Source organism: Fukomys damarensis, unplaced genomic scaffold, assembly GCF_012274545.1.
Source record: "Fukomys damarensis isolate Sample0158 unplaced genomic scaffold, DMR_v1.0_HiC HiC_scaffold_23, whole genome shotgun sequence".
NCBI classification, from domain to species: Eukaryota; Metazoa; Chordata; class Mammalia; order Rodentia; family Bathyergidae; genus Fukomys; species Fukomys damarensis.
This window is the reverse complement of record NW_022900935.1, coordinates 22988740-23011587: the sequence shown is the minus strand read 5'-3', so window position 1 is coordinate 23011587 and position 22848 is coordinate 22988740. Positions and strand designations below refer to the sequence as shown.

At 40.3% G+C, this 22848-nt stretch overlaps 2 protein-coding genes across 9 annotated transcripts in view; both read left to right on the top strand.

Moving 5' to 3' along the window:
- LOC104869131 (putative olfactory receptor 2B3) overlaps positions 1-22848 on the top strand; it is a 166808-nt gene that overhangs the window by 127884 nt on the left and 16076 nt on the right. The gene's annotated exons all lie outside the window — the stretch shown is intronic.
- Positions 6756-7912, top strand: LOC104869158 (olfactory receptor 2G3). Its single transcript, XM_010634249.2, has one exon. The coding sequence runs from the start codon at positions 6756-6758 to the stop codon at positions 7692-7694; it is 939 nt and encodes a 312-aa protein (XP_010632551.2). The 3' UTR covers positions 7695-7912.

Below are 22848 nucleotides of genomic sequence, written 5' to 3'. Positions count from 1 at the left end.
GGGAGCTTAAGACTTACGAAGGTACCATACTGTATAAGATACATATTAAAATGTATCCATGTCCCACATTCACTCTAATTGATGTATAACCATGCAGAAGTTTAATGTATTAGAGTTTACTGACAAAAGGTTATGTTTAATAGTCACTTAACATTTCTAATATTTATTTTTCATTTTTCATGATGCCTAGTTTTAATAGATTGAGAATCATTTTATTTCAGAAAGTTTAATTTTCAGAAATCCATATAATCTCGAGAAAAAAAAATGAGAAAATTATACAGAATCATTTATATTCCATTGTCAGTTTACGCGCTTTACTTTAGGTTTAAAAAAATGAGAATTTCTACAAAAGAGATGGGGCTGAGTCCAGGGAACAAATAGATGATCCAAACTATAGCAACTCTAAAACCACTGTAATTTATTTAGAGTAGGTAACTTTTAGAGTTTGTGTGAAAAACTGTAATTTCAAGGTTGTTTAACCACCTAACAAGGGAAAGTGTTAGCACATTGAATGATTCCTATTTTTGAGCCTAAAATTTTTTCTTTCAAGTCTCTAACATGTCCATAGACTCTGAAAGCTCCAGAACCCTGTGCCTATAGCACCTAATGGGTATAGTAGTCCTAGGCATGTCCTGGCATTGGGTCAGGACAATTTCATGGTCTCTGTCATCCAAATCTCCCAGGGCACCTCATTTGTTTTCCTGGAGGAGGAGCCACTGAGAAAAGACCTGCCCCAGGGCCCCGTGTGAGCCCAGCACACAGGCCCCCACGACCACCTCCCCAGCCTGACTTGAGCTCAGGGAAAGGCACAGTCTGAAAGTCCTTGGGGAGTGAGACACACAGGAGCTCAGGGCTTTCTCTCTGGCCTTGGGGTGTCTGTGGAGAGTGTGCCGCCTAGAACCGCTGAGCTACTGCCACACAGAAGTGGCCCCCTGAGGCTGGGGGGACTTGCCCACACCACCTTCCCTGAAGGAGTACAAGCTCGGGACAGCAGGGTCCCCGGTCCTCCTGGGGAGTTGCCAGCCACACCCATTTCTAGCCTTGCTGCCTGGGAGCTCCAGATGGGAGGCCAGGCTGGTGTGCACTTCCTGCCGGGCTGGCTGATGCTGCCTCCATCCCTCTCCATGTCTATGTGAGCATGCACATCTGCCTGAACCAGTCTCCTTCTTCACTGTGAATCCATCTATTCCCCTTTCTCTTTCCAACAGCCTGTTGTTATCTGTCTGTCTCTTCTTTCTTGCTTTCCATTTCTCTGGCTCTGCTTCTGTCGGCTGCCTTTGTTTCCTAAGTTTTTGCCCAGTTCTTCCTTCTCTGGCTCTGATGGTACCTGACTGGGCTTGAGCTCATTCTGTCTGCCTTTCCTTCTCTCTTGACCTCTCAATTTTCGCTCACAGGCTCTCTCTCTGCCTTTGGATTTGCCTGCAGCACACCCACCACCCCTAGCTATTTGTGATCTTTCCTCTTGCCCTCGCCCTTTCTGATTGTCAATGCTTTCCTCTCTTGGGTCTCCCTGGTACCTGGTTCTCTTCCTATCCTCCTCTAGCACCTGCATCTCCGGACTCCACCCCTCTATCCAGCTCTCTTCTTGTCCACAGTCTGCAGTCACCCCATGCCTGCCCTCAGGCTCTTACTGCAACCCTAGCACACTCCTCTCCCCCAATTCCCCTTGTCCTCTATTTCCCCTTGTCTGATTTCTCAGTTTCTCTCCCTCTCCTTCTTCCTCCTCCTTCTCCTTCTCCTCTTTTTTTTTTCCTGCGCTCCTCTGTCTTGTTCTTCAAGGTCCAGCTATCCTGCTCTCAGCCTCTTACATCTCTCACACTTTTCACACCTACTTTCTCAGCATCACAAATCTCTCTCTCTGCCTCCTTCTCCTTTTCGTGCCATTTTTGGTCCACCACCAATCCCCCATTAGGTCTCAATGTCTCCTTTCCTATATTGTTTATAAGCAGTTCTCTATCATTTTTCTAACGTAAAGAGAGCAAAGAACACTCTCCCACCTGTTACCCTCTTATGAGTGCCTCGGCTCTCTCCCCACACCATCCCCTGTGCTCTCGGCACAGTGCTCTCTCCCAAATGAGCTCTGGGCCCCTCAAGCCCTGATTCTCTTTGTTCTTGTCTCCACCTTGTATCTCTCCTCTCTCTCTCTCTCTCTCTCTCTCTCCTTCCCCCCCATCTTTTTTCATCATTCTCTCTGCTTTCTAGTTTACCTGTTCTCTGGACCGTTCTTATCTCTAAGGGCCAGTGCTGATTCTAGAAAGGGGAGGGGAGCAGGAAGATTGGCAAAAGAAAGGAAGAAAAATGAGAATTCATGAATTTTAAGAACAGATATTACTGTAATTAACCTACTTTTTCTTTCTTTCTTTTTTTTTTTTCTTTTTTGTTACCGGGGATGGAACTCAGGTCCTTGCCCTTGCAAGGCAGGCCACGGAACCGCTGAGCTAAATCCCTGGCCAACCTACTTTTTCTATGATAAGGAATAATAACCAGGCTAGTGTCGAGGCCAGTAAATGGCAAAGGTGAAAATTCAAAACAGGCTGAGTTTTTTATCTTGTATTCTATATAGCAGCAAAGAGACATGAAAAGAAAAGGAGATAAATATAACGGTCCCACCCCCCAAAAAAGCCCGTGTTTCTGATTTCTATTGTATTGTGGCAAGGGACCAAATCTAGTAACTGAGCCCCCCATCTGTCTACCTCGGAGAAGCAGACTCACCCTGTACCAGAACGTTTCAAACAATCCATTTCTGTCTTCTCACCCCACTGACAACAAGTCTCCATTAGCTCTAGCTGTGGCTGGCTCCGAGAGGCCAAGCAATTGGCCTAAGCACACAGGAAGCCAGCCAAGGAAAGTGAGAGTAGAAACCACTCTCAAGACTTTGCTCCAGATGAAGACACAAATCTATCAAAAGGAAAGAAAACCCAGGGAAACAGAGACTTATCACTTGCTTTGTTGCTGCAGTCTCTGCCCTCATCTCGCAGGCACAAACTGGAGGTAAGACTGGGCTGCCTCTCTCATCATAGACCCGTGTAAGGACCCCACATCTCAAGAACCGATGTGGTTCACAGCATCAGGATCTCTCTGTCCCCAAGTCTCATGTCCTGGTTCATCTTTGAGAGCAGCACTTGGGACTGCAGGAGGCTGGCCTGGGGACAACCTGCTTGGTGCTCACCCTGTTCAGACCTTATTTTGTTGTACAGCCTCTGCTCAGATGCTTCTCTTCTCTGCCCTTTGGCAAAATGAGAGCATTGTACTAGTGGTTATCAAATCAAGGTTCAAGTAGGCTTTGACTAGTAAGATGGGTGCTAAGGGATGGGGTAAGGGTGGTTAGAGTGACTTTCCAGCTCCTGCAGAAATTTAAATTGACAAAAAGGTTTGAGAACTTAACAAAGATTGAAAGTGTATACAGTAGAACCTCAGTACTCATTAATTCATTCTGGGAAGTGAAATGAATACCAAAAATAATGGGTACCAAACAAATTATTTGGCTGGAAATTATAGCAAACAAACAGCACCAACAAGTTCTAGCTTGAGCATGGAGTATCAAACAAACTGGGTGCCCAACAAAATTTTCACCAAATTCAAAATGAACCAAGTATCAAATTTGACAAGTCTTAAAGCAATTAAGTACCGAAGTAGGACAGTATGTCTCAAATAGTAAGATTTCATACTTCATGGGGAGCTGGTCACCAAGTCCAACAAGCATTATTTCCATTTCCATTCTCAGGGAGTGCCCAGGCTAGGCAGAGAGAGAGAGAGAGAGAGAGAGCTTGCCCTCACCGTGCATCCCTCCCTTCCTGTTTCAACCTTGAAAGTCCTCCTTGGAAGATGTTTATCCATAGTCCATAAGAGTCACGTGGGGAGAGGTAGGATTGTGGGCTCTGGTGCTCTTTGTTCTATCTCTACAGCCTCCACCTCCTGGTCCCAAATCTAGGCACAAGCAGAAAGTGTTGACTGCTTGTCCTAGAAGCACCACTGCAGATCATCCACCACCCTAGTTTTACAGGTGAGATCACAAGGGCCAAGGAAGTTAGATGACTTGCCCAAAGTCACACAGCAAACTAAGCACCAGCAAGAATAAAGGCCCAGCTTTTATAAAGACATAAACAGGAGCAGTGACCAGAAGAGCTGTTTACACACAAATGTTTAGGCATTATGTGAATGCTCAGAAGGCCAATTTTTAAAAAAATAATTAATGTGATAAAGCCTTTTCCTACCCTAGGTGGGTGACAGCTAGGAGTCACTGCGTATCACTGGTATGACTAGGAGTCATGTGGTCCTGGGTCCACCTGCTGTAAGACATGCAGCTGAGGTCCAGGCTTCTCATGAGGAAGCCCGTACATGTAGCCCGAGCTCAGAGCAGGCTTGGGCCTTTCCCTGACTACCTGCACCTCTGCAGTCTGTTTCCTCCACTCCTCAGTTGGTGCACTCACTGGGCTCTCTGTGTGGATTAGGTGGCAAAGAAGTGTCTCTGTGGTTTATGTTCCCACCTCCTGGGCTCACTCAGCCAGAACACCAGCAGTCCCTTGTTTGTTTCTGTATGTTTGTTCACAACATGCCTTATTCAGAAGCATGGGCCCTGGACCATTTATCATCCCAACCTCCCAGCCTCTTTGTGACATCCCCACCATACAAATGAGGCTGCTAAGACTCAAAGAGCTGAAGTGACTTGTGCAGGTCACGTAGTAAGAACTGCAAAGCTATTCATGGAGCCTTGGTCAACCAGGGCTTCCCTTGCCTCACCACGTGCCCAGTGCAACAACAGCCAGAGCTTGAGCCCTGTTTCTCCTTAGTTTCCTTCCTGAAAGATCGCTGAGGCCCTGGGAATCCAGAGCCCAAGCTCATGTTTTTCTTCATAGAGACCACAGTCCTAATCTTGCTCTTGTCTCATCCCGGGTTGAGTCATTCTAATCCGGATGACCAGTCTGTCTCCGGGGTGAACTTCTCTGTATCTGAGATGTTAACCAGGCAACATCCTTGGTCTATTTCTTTCCAGGTAATTTCTTATGTGAAACACGCTTACTTTAAACAATAAATGCTTGTACGTTAATCTGTGTAAGCTGATTCCCAAGGACAGCTCAGGGAAGGAAGCACAGCCTAGGGAGCCAAAGGAGCTTTCTGTTCTGTTCTTTGCAGGACCTTCCCTGGGTCCACTGTCTTTCTTCTTTTTTGATCTTCTTCTCTCATATCCACCCATATTCTCTTGGATAAAAAATTCTGAGTGATACAGACTACAGACAGTGGTCAGAGCAGCACATAATTTTGTTACACTACTAGAATAGAGACCGCAAATGTCAGAGGGGTCACACAGGCAATATAAGTACATAAAACTAATCTATGAGAAATAATAACAGGAATATTTCAAACTGAGAGGTGGAGGAGCTCACATTTCCTTCAAAAGGAAAAATCACATGCTCCCCTCCTGATGATTGCCAGTAATAGTAACATCAGCCTTTGTGGCCAAATCTCACTGTGGTCCTGAAGGTCTAATACTAGACAGTTGGAACAAAATATGTTTGTGAGTTACATTTGGCCTGTCAGTCCTGTGGCATGCTGTATAGACTAAAAAAGAAGCATGATGTCAACTGTGCAAAATATTCTTTATGAAATCAAGGTAGTTGCTGGAGATACAAATATTAAACGTTCCTATGACAATTCACAAAGAAGATGAAAGAAAGATATGAATCCAGGGTACCAAAGTAGGAAGTCAAAAACAGGTAAGGAGGTCTCCAGAGACAGTGTGCTCAGCCATGCCCCGTTAACCCTTCCCAAGAAATTGCCCTTTTCAATAAACCACTTTTTATGGGTTTCCTTCTATGTAGTTTCCCACCATATCTAGTATTTTGAATGTTGGTTGCAAAACATAAATTTTTCTGAGTCATAAAACCAGAAGGATAATGAATATTAAAAGGTAAACCCAAACATAGGGAAATTTTAAAAATCTTTATATATTCATTCTTTCCAACAAAGCAAAACAAATTTTTGATACCATATGGGCGGTGTGAAAAGGGAGAGTCTTGGAAGCGTTCTTCATTAAGAATGTATGACAAAAAATTAATTGTACAAGTTGTGCTATATAATGAATATATCCCCTTTATATGTATGCAATGGGATAAATATTTTTATTTTGGTAATTCTAAAAATTATTCACATAACTATACTCAGTTTATCCAAGATATTTTTTTACTATAAAATATCCTGCCCCAATATATAGAATAATAACCCTCACATTTTCACAGACAGGGTCACTGTGCTCATGTTCATGAAAATCGTTGAATGATGAATGACACCACGAAATCAGTCACCAAGGAAAACTGACTCTTAAATGTGAACTCTCACCTTTATTGTATATAGCATTGGCTTTAATGCTCAATGATATCCTAGTAGTCCTAAAAACTTTAACTCAATTCATGAAGATAATAGTCTCCTGGTCCTGACCTTTATTCATATAAGGATTAGCACTTTCTAGAGTCCTAAGAGAAAATGGAAAAGAGGATAAATGGTAGAGACAAGATGAAGCCACATGAGTACCACCACGCCCAGCTTGGCCCTCGGCATTTTCATCTGTATGACCCTCAGTTAAATGCTGAACCCAATCTCAAACTCTAATTGGGGATTACATGTTGGTGCCTCTATCTCCTAATCCAACCCCCCCATACTGTTAATGTAAATGAAACAGTGTGCAAATTCTTTATGCAACCTTGACCCCAACACGCAATAAACCGTGTGTCCTAAAAACTTCCAACAGGCAGATGACAATGCAGGAGCTTAACCAGTCCACTGTGACAGAATTCATTCTATTGGGCTTCAGCTCCAACCCCAGGACCAATCCTCTGCTCTTCACCTTCTTTTTAGTCTTTTATATGCTGATCCTTGTGAGCAACACCCTCCTCATCACGCTCATCCTCCAGGACTCGCGCCTCCACACACCCATGTACTTTTTCATCAGTGTCCTCTCCCTGCTGGATGTGTGCTACACCACCACCACGGTGCCACAGATGCTTGTGCATATTCTCAGCAAAAGGAGGGCCATCTCTTTTGCTAGGTGTGTGGCCCAGATGTACATCTTCCTCCTCTTTGGGGTCACCGAGTCCTGGCTTTTCTCCATCATGTCCGTGGACAGGTATGTGGCCATCTGCCACCCTCTCAGATACAAGGTCATCATGAGCCAAGGGATGTGTCTCTTCATGGTGGGTGTCTGTGCAGCTTATGGTGTGGTTGGTGGCCTGTGCTATACTTTCTTTGCTATGCATTTGCCCTACTGCGGTCCTAATGAAATCGACCACTACTTCTGTGAGGTTCCTGCCGTTCTGAAGCTGGCTTGTGCAGACACATCCCTCAATGACCTGGTGGACTTCATCACAGGCTTCAATGTCATTGTGGTTCCTCTCTCCCTGATTGTCATTGTCTATGCCGGCATCTTTGCCACCATTGTGAAGATCCGCTCAGCCCAAGGCCGGATCAAGGCCTTCTCCACCTGTGCCTCCCACATCACTGTGGTCACCATGTTCGCCATTCCTTGCATCATCATGTACATGAGCCCTGGCTCAGGCTCCTTATCAAATAGTGGCAAGAAAATGGCCCTTTTCTATAACATTGCCACAGCCTTCCTCAACCCCGTCATCTACAGTCTAAGGAACAAAGATGTGAAACAAGCTCTCCTCAAATTGATGGGTTGGAGCAGAGTTCCAGAGTGAATCTTTAAAGCTAAGGTCTTGAGGGGCTGAAGAAAGCAGGACTTGCAGTCACCGACTCCACAATAACTCTTCCATGGGCAGGAAGATCTGGACTCTGTAAAGATAATTTCTTACCCTGGACCATGGTGGAGTGGAGTAGGGTGCTGAGACTTCGGCAGTTTATTTGAGGCAGAGGTGATGGTGAAGGTATTGTTAAGAGCCTGTACTTCAGTGACAGGCAGACAAGGATTACAGGAGTGCGCCACCGCACCCAGCTCTCAATATAGTTTTGATTTGCATTTTTCTAATGGCTAAAGATGATGGCTAAAAATGTTTAATATTTTTTCATATACTTATTGGCCATTTGTACTTCTTCTTTTGAGAAACATCTGTTCAACTCATTTGACCATTTATTGGGCTATTTGATTTTTTAGTTTTAAGCTTTTGAGTTTTTATGTATTTTAGATATTAATCCTCTGTCAGAGGAGTAGCTGATAAAGGTTTGCTTCCATCCTGTATGCTGTCTCTTCACTCTATTTGTTGTTTCCCTTGCTGTGCAGAGACCTTTAAATTTGATGTAGTTGCATTTGTTTGTTCTTGCTATTATTTTATGCACTATTGGAATCCTCTTTGGGAAGTTTTTGCCTGTACCTTACCTATGATGTTAAGTATTTTCCCTCTTTTTTTCTTTTAGCAGTTTCAAAATTTTGAGTCTTATGCCTAGGTCTTTGATTCATTATTAATTCCAGTGTACAGGGTGAAGGACAGTGATCTAATTTCAGTCTTCTACAAGTGGATATCCAATTTTTCCTGCACCATTTGTTAAAGAAGCTGTCTTTTCTCCAATGTATATTTTTGGTGTCTTTTTCTAAAATCAGAGCCAGAGTTACATGATTTTGTTTCTTTTTCCTCTATTCTGTTCCATTGCTCTCTATGTTTATTTTTATGTATCATGCTGTGTTTGTAATTATCATTTTGTAGTATATTTTGAAACTGAATATTATGATGCTTTCAGCTTTGTTTCTTTTGCTTAGGATTGTTCTGACTATTCTGGGTCTTTTGTGTTTCCATATAAATTTTGGAGTTTTTTTTCTAGCTCCACAAGGAATGTCATTTGTACTTTGATGGGATTGCATTGATTCTGTAGCTCTATAGACAACTTTTAGTAATGTGGTAAAAGTAATTACTAAATTACTTTTAGTAAAAGTAATTACTAAATTACTTTTAGTAATGTTAAATTAATCTTTAGCAAGATTAATTCTTCCTATCCATGAACATGGAACAGGGGAGGGGACATTCCTTTCCATCCTCTAGTGTCCTCTTTAACTTTTTCTTCATACTCCTGAGATGTTCATTTAGAAATCTTTCACTTTCTTGGTTAGATTGACCCTTGGACATTTTACTTTTTGAATCCATTGTGAATAGAATTATTTTCCTGATTTCTTTCTCAGATTCTCTATTATTGGAGTATAAAAAGGCTGTTGAGTTTATTTACTACTACTGTGCCAAATAAATTTGTCAGCTCAAAATTCTTTGGGTGTAGTCTTTAGGTCTCCCTAGTATAGAATCATACCATCTGCAAACAAAGATAATTTGACTATTCTTTTCCTACTTGTATCCCTTTTAATTTCTTTCTCTTGCCTAATTGCTTTAGCTAAAGTTTCAAGAACTCTCTATGAAAAGCAACAGCCAACATCATATTAAAGGCCAAAAACTGAAAACCTTCACGTTAAAATCAGGAACAAGACAAGGATGCCCACTATCACCACTTCTCTTTGATATAGTTCTGGAAACATTAACCATAGCAATTAGACAAGAGAAAGAAATTAAAGCAATAAAGATAGGAAAGGAAGAGTTAAACTGTCATTATTTGCTGATGATATGATACTCTACATTGAAGACCCAAAAAACTCCACCAAAAGACTTCTCAACTTAATAGACACTTTTAGCAGAGTAGCTGGATACAAGGTCAACACCCAAAAATCAATAGCCTTCTTGTACATAAATAACAGACTCATTGAGAAAGAAATTAGGGAAACAAATCCTTTCACACTAGCACCCAAAAAGATGAAGTATCTGGGAATCAATCTAACAAAAGAAGCAAAAGACCTCTACACTGAAAACTACAGCACTCTGAAAAAAGAGATCGAGAAGGATATAAGAAAATGGAAAGATGTCCCCTGCTCCTGGGTAGGAAGAATCAACATAGTGAAAATGGCCATACTACCAAAACTGCTATACAGATTCAATGCAATACCAATTGAAATCCTAACACTATACTTCACAGAACTAGAAAGAAGAATCCAAAAATTCATTTGGAACCATAAGAGACCTAGAATAGCAAAAGCAATCCTAGGCAATAGACACATGGCAGTGGGTATAACAATTCCCAATTTGAAACTATACTACAAAGCCACTGTGATAAAAACAGCATGGTACTGGCAAAGAAGCAGACTTGAGGATCAGTGGAACAGATTGGAAGACACAAAAATAACTCCAGATGCACTCAGCTACCTCATCTTTGACAAAGGACCTGACAGTCCTCACTGGAAGAAAGATAGCCTCTTTAATAAATGGTCTTGGAAAAAAGTGGATTTCAACCTGCAAAAGATTAAAACTAGACCATTATGTCTCACCATGCACTAAATTAAAATCCAAGTGGATTAAAGATCTAAACATAAAAACAAAAACACTAAACTTGCTGGAAGATAAGTTAGGCAGAACTCTGGAAGACATTGGCATAGGAAAAGATTTTATGAACAAATCCTCAGTAGCACAGGAACTAGCAGAAAGAATCAACAACTGGGATCTCATCTTATTAAAAAGCTTCTGCACTGCAAAAGAAACCATCAACAGAACTGAGACAACCTACAATGTGGGAAAAACTTTTTACCAGCTGCTCCTCAGACAAAGGACTATTATCTAGAATATATAAAGAACTCAAAACAACCAGCCCCCACAAATATAAAGACCCAATCCAAAAATGGGCATCTGAAATGAACAGACATTTCTCAGACAAAGAAATAAAAGCAGCAAATAAATACATGAAAAAATGTTCCACATCACTGGTCATTCGAGAGATGCAGATGAAAACAACACTGAGATTTCACCTCACCCCACAAAGAATGGCAGCTATCAAGAAATCACACAATAACAAATGTTGGTGGGGTTGTGGGGAGAAAGGAACCCTTCTCCATTGTTGGTGGGAGTGCAGACTGATGCAACCATTATGGAAGTCAATATGAAGATACCTCAAAGAACTAGGATTAGAGGTTCCATTTGACCCAACCATCCCTCTACTGAGTATCTTTCCAAAAGAATTAGAAGAATCATATCGCAGTGATATATGTGCACCCATGTTTATAGCGGCACAGTCTGTCATAGCTAAAACTTGGAAACAGCCCATTTGCCCATCAATTGGAGACTGGATAAAGAAGATGTGGTTTTTCTATAAATGGAATACTACTCAGCCATAAAGAATGAAAAAGTAGATTCATTCATAGGTAAATGGGTACATTTTGAGGATATACTCCTAAGTGAAATAAGTCACACATATGCAAATACCGAATAGTTTCTCTGGTGTGAAAAACTAAAATAGTACTCAAGATCCTAAAAGAACAATTAGCAACATGAAATAGGAAGAAAAGGACCAAAGGTGTAGGGACAGTGAGAAGGATAGGGAAAGGGGAATAAGGGAAAATGAAAAAAATATGAGAAAATGTAAAAATGGAATTAAAGTGTTTGAAGGTGGGTAAAGGAGAAGCGGGTGAAGAGAGGGTGGGGACAAAGGGAAAAAATGAGAACCAAGACCTAGCATGTAAAGGTACAAGATCCCAGTAATGAATGTAACTGTACTGTCTACCTAGAATATACCAATAAATTCAATTTAAATTTAAAAAATATTATGGTTTAAAAAAAAAGAACTATATTGAACAGGAGAGGTGAGAGTGGATGTCCTTGCCTTCCTCATTCCTGATTTTAGAGGAAATGCTTTCAGTTTTTTCCCATTCAGAATGATGTTATTTGTGAATTTGTCATGTAAGGTGTGATCAGAAAGTATGGTGAATGTTTAAATTTTAAAAATTATTACAGCGAAGACACAGCGCCATTAACTCCCTTCAGAACACCCCACACACACTTTGAACTCACTCATCCTGTATTTCTTGCCACTTTCTGAAGCAGATCTGGAAGTCTTCTTTCATGAGCGTCTTTAAGAGGTCTCACCAAAACTAGAGTGAATGCTAATCCTGAGTGCCATCCAATGGAAAAGGCAAGCTCCTAAAAACATCACTGCGTATTCCCTTATCCACCTTATTCACCAGATCTGGAATCATGTGACTTTTGGCTCTTCCTCAAGGTCCCAATAACCATGAAAGGTAAGCATTGTTAATCAGTTCAGGACAGTGAATCAGCCATGAAAGAGGACTTCCAGAATTGCGTCAAAAAGCTGTAACAAAAACAACAACAAAATTGTAACAATGATAAATGTGTTTGAAGTGAAAGGGATTTTTTTTTGAAGAAAATTAATGGCAATGTGCCTTTTAATGCAATAATTATTTTTAGTTTACATATTTACTGTATATTTCAATCACAGTGAATATATGGCCTTTGCTATATTGAGATATTGTCCTTCAAAACTTGAAGCTATTGGCCGGGCGTGGTGGTGCATGCCTGTAATCCTGGCACTCGGGAGGCTGAGGCAGGAGGATTGCTGTGATTTCGAGACCAGCCTGGGCTACATAGTGAGTTCCCGGTCAGTCTCAAGTACATAGTGAGACCCTGTCTCGAAAAACAAAAACAAAACAAACAAACAAAACTTGAAGATATTTTGTTTCAGAACCTTTATCATGAAGAGATGTTGAATTATGTTGAAGGTTTTTTCTGTGTCAATGGAGAGGATTCTGTGGTTTATATTGATTCTATTTATGTGGTATATTATGTTTATTGATTTATATATATTTAATTGTCCTAGGGCTGGGGATTTAGCTCAGTTGTGCCACCGCCTGCCTCACAAGCGCAAGGACCCAAGTTTGATGCCCAGTTAAAAAAAAAAAATTATTCTTACATCCCTGGGGGGGGGAACAATTTATGATGGATGCTCTTTTTAATGTGCTGTGTGTAAATGAGTTTTTAAAAGTATTTTAATAAGTATTTTTATTGAAAACTTTTTATTACTGCATATTTGCAATTCATGCAGTTTATAGTCTTCTTTGGTAATGTACACATCACAGCTTGTTTCTTTTCAAAGAAATTCTTTCCCTTCCATGCTCCTCCCCTTCCCCCAGTTCCCTTATCACCTTTTTCATATTTGTTGATGTTACTTGCATTAACTCGTTATGGCATAGCATGTTTCTGTTAATTGGCATTATTAGGTTAATGTGCGTGGCAGATCTTTATTCTTATTTCCCCTTCCCCTCCTCCTCAACCCTTGTCCTAGTTCCCTTGGACCACTTTACTAATGCAAGCAATCTGCCACCTTGTCCCTTTCTTAACCACCCTATATCATTTTCTTTGTATTATGCCTCACTCAGATGAAAGATAGCATATGATATTTAAGGTTGTGTGTCTGCAACTAATACAACCACCGTGACTATCAGTATGACGATTTCTCAATGAACTGAACTTAATAAGGATTTTTATATCCATGTTACTCAAGGATATTGACGGATAGTTTCTTTTCTGCTGCTGTGTCCTTATCCAGTTTTGCTATTAGGGCTATGTTGGCCTCATAGAATGAGGTTGCAAACAATCCTTTGCTTTCTGTTTTGTGGAACAGTCTGAGGGAATTGGTGTTAGTTCTTTGTTTTGTTTTGTTTTTGTACCGGGGATCGAATTCAGGTCCTTGTGCTTGCGAGGCAGGCAGTGGAACCACTGAGCTTGCAGAAGGCGGCCTGGGTGAGGTCTTCCCTCTGGGCTTTATGGACAGCATCTCGGTGACAGGGGGTCCACAAGGGAGGAGGGCGGGTCTCGAGGCCGAAGAGGCCCCTGCAGCCCGGCCTTCTCCGGTCAGAACGACAGGGCAGCTTCCCGGCTTTGGGGGAAGTTTCACTCCATTACCTTTCGTTGGGCATCCAGCAGCCAGGTCTCACGGTGCGCTTCCCAGCCCCGGGTCCTGGGACGAGAACTTGGCAGGGCTACATGAGGCTCGGCCCGCAAACGCCTACCGATGGGTCTGCCCTCGATCTTCTACTAATAGATACCAAAGCTTTCCAGAACCGTTCGTTGAAAAGACTACATTTGTAACTGGCTTCCCTGTGAAACTAGGACCATGACCTCGGAGCAAACTGCAGGACCAGTGACGGAGAGGGCAGAGGAAATGGAGGAGGAAGTCACAGAGTCTGAGTCCTGTGGAAATAGAGGGGGTGCGAGTGAGGCCATGGACGGGGACTCGGGGTTGAATTCCTCCTGACATGCTTTGGTCTCATTCTTCTCTGTCCATTTTTCCCATCAATGGCCTCCACAGCCAGGCCAGGCACTGGTGTCTCTCAGAAATCCCTCCTGTGAGGAGGAGGAGGGTGTCTTCCCCTGTGCTCTCACCACAGCCTTGAGCTCCGAGCCTCTCCGGAGGTGAGGGGCCAGAGCCTAGAAGGCAATCCTGCACTTGTATCTTGTGCAGATGACATCAGACGATCAAATTATTTTTTTAAAAAATAGTGCTTCCCTCAATCTGATGTACAACTTCAAAATACAACCAACTAAAATCTCAACAGATATCTTCTAGGAACTTGAAAAGCTGATTGCAATTCATATAAAAATGCAAAGGCTAAAAAATAATTAAGACCCTGTTAAGGAGAAATTCTTCTCTCCCAGATATCGGGGCTTCTTACCAAAATTATAATTTAATAACTATAATAATTGTGCTGTAGTACTACTGTAACTATAGACAAATGTCATTGAGTCCAGAAACAGACTCTGGAGTTTTTTGTTGGCAAGTTTTTGTTATTAATTCATTTTTAATACACTGTGATGGTTAATTCTATGTGTCAACTTGACTTGGTTAAAATATACACATATTGCCAGGCATGATGGCACACACCTGTAATCCCAGCACTCAAGAGGCTGAGGCAGGAGAATCGCCACAAGTTCAAGGCCAGTGTGGGCTATATAGTAAGTTCAAGGCCAGCCTGAACTCCACAGGGAGGCCCTGTCTCAAACAAAACAAAGCAAAGCAAAAACAAACTAAAATGTACACATATAGCTAGGAAAATGTTACTTTTGTGTGTGTCTGGGAGGATGTTTCTTGAAGAGATTAGTATTTGAATCAATAGGCTGAGTAACGAAGATCTGCCCTCACCAGTGTCAGTGGACATCATACAATCCGTTGTGGGCCCAAATTGATCAAAAGTCAGAGGAAAATTACACTTTTTTTCTTTCTTCCTGCACCATAACATCCATCTTCACCTACCTCTAGACACTGGATCTCTTGGTTCTTTGGCCTTTGAATTCTGGGACTTACACCAATGTCCCCTCTTCTGTCCTGATTGCATAAGCCAAGGAGAGAGAGGCAGAGAGGGTGAGGAGGGAGGGAGGGGAGAGAGAGAGAGAAAGAGAAGGGAGAGAGGAAGAAAACAAGGGAGACAGAGATTTCTTTTGCTCCGTTTCTTTGGAGAACCCTAATATATACTCATAGGACCATTCAGATTTTTGTATTTCTTTTAAGTTCATTTTAAATTGTATTCTTGAGGGATGTATCCATTTCATCTAGTTGTTGAATTAGTGCCATAGAATTGGTCATGTTATATTCTTGTTATTCTTTTAATATATTTAATGCTATATGATAGCTCATCTTTATTCTGATATTTGTGTAATTTGTGCTTTCTCTATTTCTTCATCAGCTAGCTATATATTTGTCAATATTATAGAACCTTCAAATAACTATGTTTTTGTTCCATTGGTTTTATTTATGGTTTATTCACTTCTACTTAATTGCTTTTTTTTTAGTTTATGTGGGAAATTAGATATTTTAAAAGATCTTTTTTTCCTAACAGAAATACTTGAAGTTATAAATTTCCTTCTAATCACTGCTTTAGCTGCATCCATGGATTTTAAATATATAGTCCTTTTATTATCAGTCAGTTCAAAATATTTTGTAATTTTCTGTGATGTTTTTTCTTTGAAATGTGTTACTTAACTGCCAATATTTGGGACTTTTCTACATATCTTTTTGGCTTATTTTTAGTCTAACTCCATTGTATTTAAATATATAGACTGTGAGGTTTGGATCTTTTGAAAGTTTTGGCCCCATGCAGGGTAATTTGTTGATGCACTTGAAACAAATCTTATTGTTTGGCATAGTAATTATTTCAAAGGGATTGGCTTTGTTGTTCAGATCTTCTATATTTACTGATTTTTTCTAATGTTCTATTAATTACTATGGAAGGAATATAACTGCCACTATGATTATGAATTTACCTAATTTTTACTTTAATTTTGTCAGTTTTTACTTCACACACCAAACACATGAACATTTATAACTGTACTTGAAGGCTTATGAATGACACTGTGTGACAGCTCTATCCTAGAATATGTAAAATAAGTTGAGTGAAACTCAGGGCCCAAAGCAGCAACACACAAAACATAGCCTTTTTAAAAATAACTTTGGGGCCAGGGATTTAGCTCAGTGGTTCCACTGCCTGCTTCACAAATGCAAGGTCCCAAGTTTAATCCCCAGTACCAATAAATAAATAAATAGCATAACATAACTTTGGAGAAGATTGAAATATAAATGACATTGGCCACAATCTGCTTTGATTTGAGATTTCTTCCATCCCATTACGAGAGCAAATATCAAAATATGAGTGACTTTATTGATATAAGTTGGTTCCTAAGCAGAGTTATAATAAATATTTTCAAGTGGTGTAAGGCATTACTTTCTTTTGTGAAACAATTGCTCCAAAAGTTTCCAAACTGTTTTCTCTCTAGTATTCAGCTCTATGTATGAAATGCTTCTTGCTAAGTTTATCTTCTCCTTGGATCCTTGGAAGACATGGAACTGAATCTCTTTGGCTGTGGAAAGGTTTTCCCCCTGTACTTACCCCAGAGTTGAGTGTTTTCCTAACAAAGATTACCCTACATTGGGAGGTAACTTGAAGTTTCTTCTTTGAGAAAAGGACAGAAGGTGTGAGTAGCTTTGATTAATGAATTATCTGAAAAGGCAAAGCTATTAACAATTATGTCTAGATGTAATTAACAATTACTACAGAGCAACAGAAGTTCTTGCAGTCATAATGGGGATTTCAAGATGGATATTCAATACCACAGAAAGGAAGAATATGTGTGATGGAGAGAGGGGATAAAATGAAGGGGAATTCTAAAGTCCTGTGCCACTAAACAAGATAAATTTCAATTCCATTTGAATACTGAGATTCAGCTTAGTAGATTGTAGTCTCCTCTAACGTTAAAATCAATGAGCACACATCTGTGTTTATCTCTTGACTGACAACTCAATTTTATGTCTCAGAAGAAGCTCAAACTCAACATTTCCCGAAGGAAACTCATCAGTATTCACTTTAAATCCATTCCCCTCCCACATGGGCTTCCCACTTCAATACATGTCACCATCATACACCCAGTAACCCAAAACGACTAATGCTGCACATTCAACCCATTTTATTCTTCCCAAGCTGTCTCTTTTCCAAATCTACTGTACCTGGACAATAACTCCTAATAATCTCTCATTTAGAATATTTTAGTAACCTTCAATTGTCCTTCCTCCCTTCAATATTATTATGCTCAATGGCTACCAACCCTTTGAAAATGCTCATCTGATCACTCAGTGTTGTACTAGTAAATTCTTGACAATCCTCTCTCCGGGAAAATTTCAAATTCCTGATTTGTAGAATTTTCCAATTTCTTTCGTACAAATATCCTGACCATGGCCAATTCGAAACTACCAATGTGGTGTCACCAAACACAGACTTGGGAAAAAAAAATGAGCACAATTGGCTGTCATGAGCCAGCTTCGGCATGCTAGTAAACCGTGTCACTCTCTCAAATAATGAATTTCATTGGTTCCTTGCTGCCACTGAATGGTACAGAATATAGTCTTTTCAGACTGGCCTACAAGATTCTCCGTGACCTGACCCCGATAATTTCTTCAGTCGAATTTCCTATCACTTGCTAACCCCACTCCAACCTAGTACCCAACCTGCTTTAGTCAGTGAAAGGGAAGATCAGAAAAGATTTTCTTGTGATCCATAAAAGAGTGAAAAGTGAGTGCAGAAAACACAGAAATGGGGGCACCCAAATGCAGGTTTGAAATCACCTCAGCCAGTAGGTGCACCAGTGACTGGAGAGGTGGGAAAATATCTTGGAATCAGAATACATGCTCCTGGGCCTACCTCTGCTTGTATGACTTCTCACAGTTATTTCGGGACACTTTCTCAGTGATCCCACCTCTAACTTACAATCTTTGGAATGGACTTTCAGTCCTAACATCTTTTCTAAGGGAAGACTTACATAATATTTAAATAAGGCAAAAATAGCTAAAACTTTGACCTTCATTTTGGCCTCCTCGCTGCACTACCTCCAGGTGCCAAAATAGAGGCCTGGGTTGAAGAACCAATTTCCACATCCTTCCTTGAGGCCCCACCCCCCAACACAGATTGTCCAAAAAAAACAAAGATTTCCACTGGGACACATACAGACTTTCTCTCTACCATGGTTGCTCCTGACACGTCGCCGAAACTTCTCACGAGTAATGACATCCCTCAGGACTGGCAGGTTCCTGAGGTGACCCTGGGATCCTATTTGACTGCACCCTGAGAGACTGTTAGAGTCCTAATACCCATGAGCCTCATTAATAAAATACCTGAGTATTTGTCAGGGAGCTGTTGAAATGCAGCAACTTCCGGAGAGTGGCTGAAAGGGGGCTCCCTTCAACCTAGAAAATGGATGCTGGACCTGTCTGAGGCAGTTGCAGGACGCGGGTAGGGAGGCAGCGTGTGTACTAGGCCTGGGATCAGGGTGGAAGGCTAGGTCAGGGTCTTGAAGGATAAAGCTGGGGACTTGAAGGATTAGACCAGGCATCTGAGAAGGCTAACCCATCAGTTCACAGCCAACCATAACTCTGGCCGTGTTGCCTGTGGGACAGCGCAGAATGAGCACAGTCTAGTGAAGAAAGGTCTTTGGAGAAAGACGGATCGGAATTGTGTCATCTGATAGTTGTGCCACACTGGGTGAACCTCTCTGAGTCTTGATTTTATTTTTTGATAAAAATTCAGAATTTTAAAAAAAGACTTCTTATAGATGGAGAGAAGAGGGAGGGGAAGGAAATGAGATTAAAAGGGGGGTCATGAAGTGTTGTGCACATGCACCTAGTCCCTATGAAGAGCGTGACCATCACATACTACAACATGCATATTTTATATATATGTGGGGTGCAGAGGGGGGAGGGAGGAGAGGGAAAGGGGATTAAAAATGAATTAAAGTATGTTGTGCACATGTACAAACTCCCACAATGAGTATTATTATTACGCACAACAAACATATACCAATAAAAATAAAACAAAAGATTTCTCATGAGGATAAAATAATAGAGCAGTAATAATTACTCTTTTTGAACGCAACCCTGCAGGAACAGCTTTAAACAGCTTTACACATAATATTTCAGTTAATCATGAGAAACACCCTTTGAGACAGGTACTGGTATCACTGGTTTCTAGAAGAGGATGTAGACACATAAACTTTGGATAACTTTCCCGGAACCATCATGTTAATTAGCATCAGAGTCATGATTAGAACTGATGTCTGATTCTAGTGTCCATACGCTTAACCATTGTCCCATCTTTGAGGTACAGTAATTAGCTCATAGTCAGTGCATAATAAAAACTTATTCTATTCCTGTCCCTTTCCCCACCAACTTAATATCATGTCAGGGGACACAAATTAGAACTAGAGGAGAAGCTCATTTGAGGAGATAAGATAACATGTAGGTCTACCTATATGTTCTTGATTCCTCCTGCTTTTTTCATTTTAGTTAACAAATTTCCAAGAAGAGGATTTCAGTTGTGATAGGAGTAGGTAACTGGTCAGAATCATCAAAGGAGCTTGAAGTAGTTTTGAAAGAGAAACAAATGGACGACACATTGGGTTGAGAGTCCGTCCTTCTAAAATAACTCATTCTTCTTATACTATGGACATAACTTTATAGACTTGTTAATCCAATATTTATTAACTCCTGCTCATAGCCTTACTAAAAGTTGGAGATAAAGAGGAGAAAAAGACAAGGTTCTTGTACAGTAAATCCCCAACTTACAAATGAGTTTGAATTCATTTGTAATCCAACAAAGTGAGCCTTGTTATACAGTACAACTGTGAGTCTTATACAGTACACCTGTGAAAGTTCACAGCTCAAATGTTCATAAGTCCAGGGCTACTGTACATTCAAGGTGTAATGAAGACAGAGGAAGGAGAAGTATGGTGGGAATCACAGAAGACTTCCACAATTAAAATTTCACCAAGGAGAAAACGGGATAACATTTCAACTAGATGAATAGTTTAATAATAACAGTAATAATAATAAATGATATTTAATGCCACAGTGTTAGGTATATCCAAAAATCTCACTTTATCTTTACACAAGCCTTCAAGGTATAAGTTATTCACCCAGTTTTAAAGATGATCAAATAGAAGCTTAATGAGGACAATGACTTTCTCTGGTTTGTGCTGCTGGCAAATGGCAAAGCTAGATGATTCAAGCCGATTTTTTGACCTCAGATATGTACTACTTCATGTGCCACAGCTTTGTGAAAGTATCCAGAGCAGCTGAAGAAGGGTGAATGAGTTGGTTTGTCTTGAGCTGTGTCAGAAGTCATTCCTGTAAGGAATCAGTAAATATCTTAGGTTTTGCAGAACACATATGTTATCTGTAACAACTTCTCAACTCTTGTTGGAGGGCAAAGCAGCCACAAACATAAATGGATGATATATTTCAACCTTGTTAAAATTCAAAACTATTCCTACTTAGCAAGTCATATGAAAACATGTAGGTTAATGAGAGTTGCTGGGAAAAAGGGTAGAATACCTGGTAGGTAATGATCAAATTCCAAAAAGTACTGGGTGCTATGGTCAGAGATCTGAGAGTCTTTAAAGGCTTTCATTCAGGGAAATAGCACGGCCAGTTCTGCTTTTTTAATGGTCATTCTGACAGTGTATAGGACAGATTGGATCAGAGAGGCTAGAACAGGACATACAGTACCAGGAAAGAAGCTCTTATTAAAGTTTGGTGAAAACACTCTTTGGTGGAGTTCCTTGTCCACACTACGTTTTGCTTCGCATAGAGTTCTCCTCTGATTAAAGTACAGTTGCCAACTATCAATATTGACAATTTTTTTAAGTGGTCTACATTTACCTAGTTTGGTTCTTGGAATATCCTCTTAAAGGAGACAAGGATAAAGAATTTTAGACAGAAAAAAAGGCTCTATTACAGCTCTCCTGTGGGCCTGTAGCCCTCTTTTCTCAAGCTCTCCCTTCCCCTATGAGGATGGGTTGACACGGAGACTGTAAAGAGATGAGAGTAATGCTTCCTGAGAACCAATCGTAGCCCCAAAGCAAGCTCCCTTATTGCAAAAACAAGAAAATGCAAATTTAAATTATCTTTTTAAATTTCACAGTACAGTTGACAAATTTTAGATTTTTGCTTTATTTCAAGATTCCTTATTTCCTTTTATTGCCATATTACTTTATTTTGACTTTGCCATAAGGTCGAGTATACGCTGAAAATTCACCCCCGAAATTATTGATTCTTTGAATCTTAATGTCACTGGATGTTTGTGGTAAAAGATACTTTAAAATTGTCCAGTCTGACTTCACATCAAAGCAATGAGAGTACTCCTGAGTGAGACTGCCTTCTAGTTTATGCTCAAACACTTCTGAAAGTGAAGAGCTTAGCATTTTATTTTACTCTCCTCACAACAGCAACTCGTTCCATTGTTGGGAGGTATGAATCGCCAGATGTATTTTAATATTTTGGAAACTAAGCTTAAGTTTTCCATGGTAACTTTCACCAGTTATTTTTTATTTTTCGCTCTGGAAACATACAGTACACATTTCTATTTTTTCTGCATGGCAATCTTTGGAATATTTCATGATATCTCAAGTTCCTCTTAAGTTTCTAAGCTAAATGATCTCAGTGTCTTCCTTCTAATATAGCATGATTTCACCAGTCCTTTCTTGATAAATTCTCCTCTGTAGGTAGACAAGTCTAGTTTCTCATTTTCCCTTTTAAATTGCAGGTCCAAGAATTAAAAGCAAGATTCTGACAACCATTGGACTCTATTTAACCCTGATAAATATGTTTCCTTAGTTTTAAGATGCACTTAATGGTGGGTATTGACTTTATAGCACTGTGGGATCACTGTGGAAATTGGGTATAAGTAGTTAGAACCAGTGTCTGTTTCAAAATTTGTTAAGAACTGTATAAATTCAAGAGAAAACCCACAAAAGGAGGTCAGCACCGTGGCTAGCTACAGAGGCAGTAAAGTTCAGAGTCAAGGATAGCTCCAGGATAAGTAATATTGCCATCCCGCTCTCAGGGCCCAGTCTAGACTCAGCTAATTTATCCAACATCTATAAATGCCTATCACATGCCAGACTCTCTTCTATAATCTGGTGATTTGCAATGAATCAAGAAGATAAAGTTTCTGCCACCTGCCTTGCAAGCACAAGTACCCGAGTTCAATCCGATACCAAAAAAAAATAAATAAAAGAAGATAAAAATTTCTGTGTTTTTATGAGAGAAACTGACAATTGAAACATTGTATACTACAGAAAATGACATTTGAGCAAATACTTGGAGAAGCTGTAAAGAAACTCGGAGAAAAAAAAATTTTTAGCAGTGGGAACAGAAAGTCCAAAACACTCTGAAATAGAACTATGCCTTGACTTAGTAACATAAAAAGGTTGTGTGGCTGAAACAGGTAAGAGTTAGAGGTAGAAGGTAATTTCAGGGAACTAATGAAGGACTTTGCCTTTTTCTCTGAATGATACAAGAAACCATGGAAGGTTTCAAACTGAATATGAATATGATCTCATAAGGAAAATAGTGATGCTGATCTCATAAAGTGAAGATCTATCCCCACCCACGCTCAACTCTTTCTTTCTTATGAGCAACATAGCTTTGGAGGATGCCTTACTCATTTTTAAGTAAATGTTGCACATACAGGTAAATATGTGT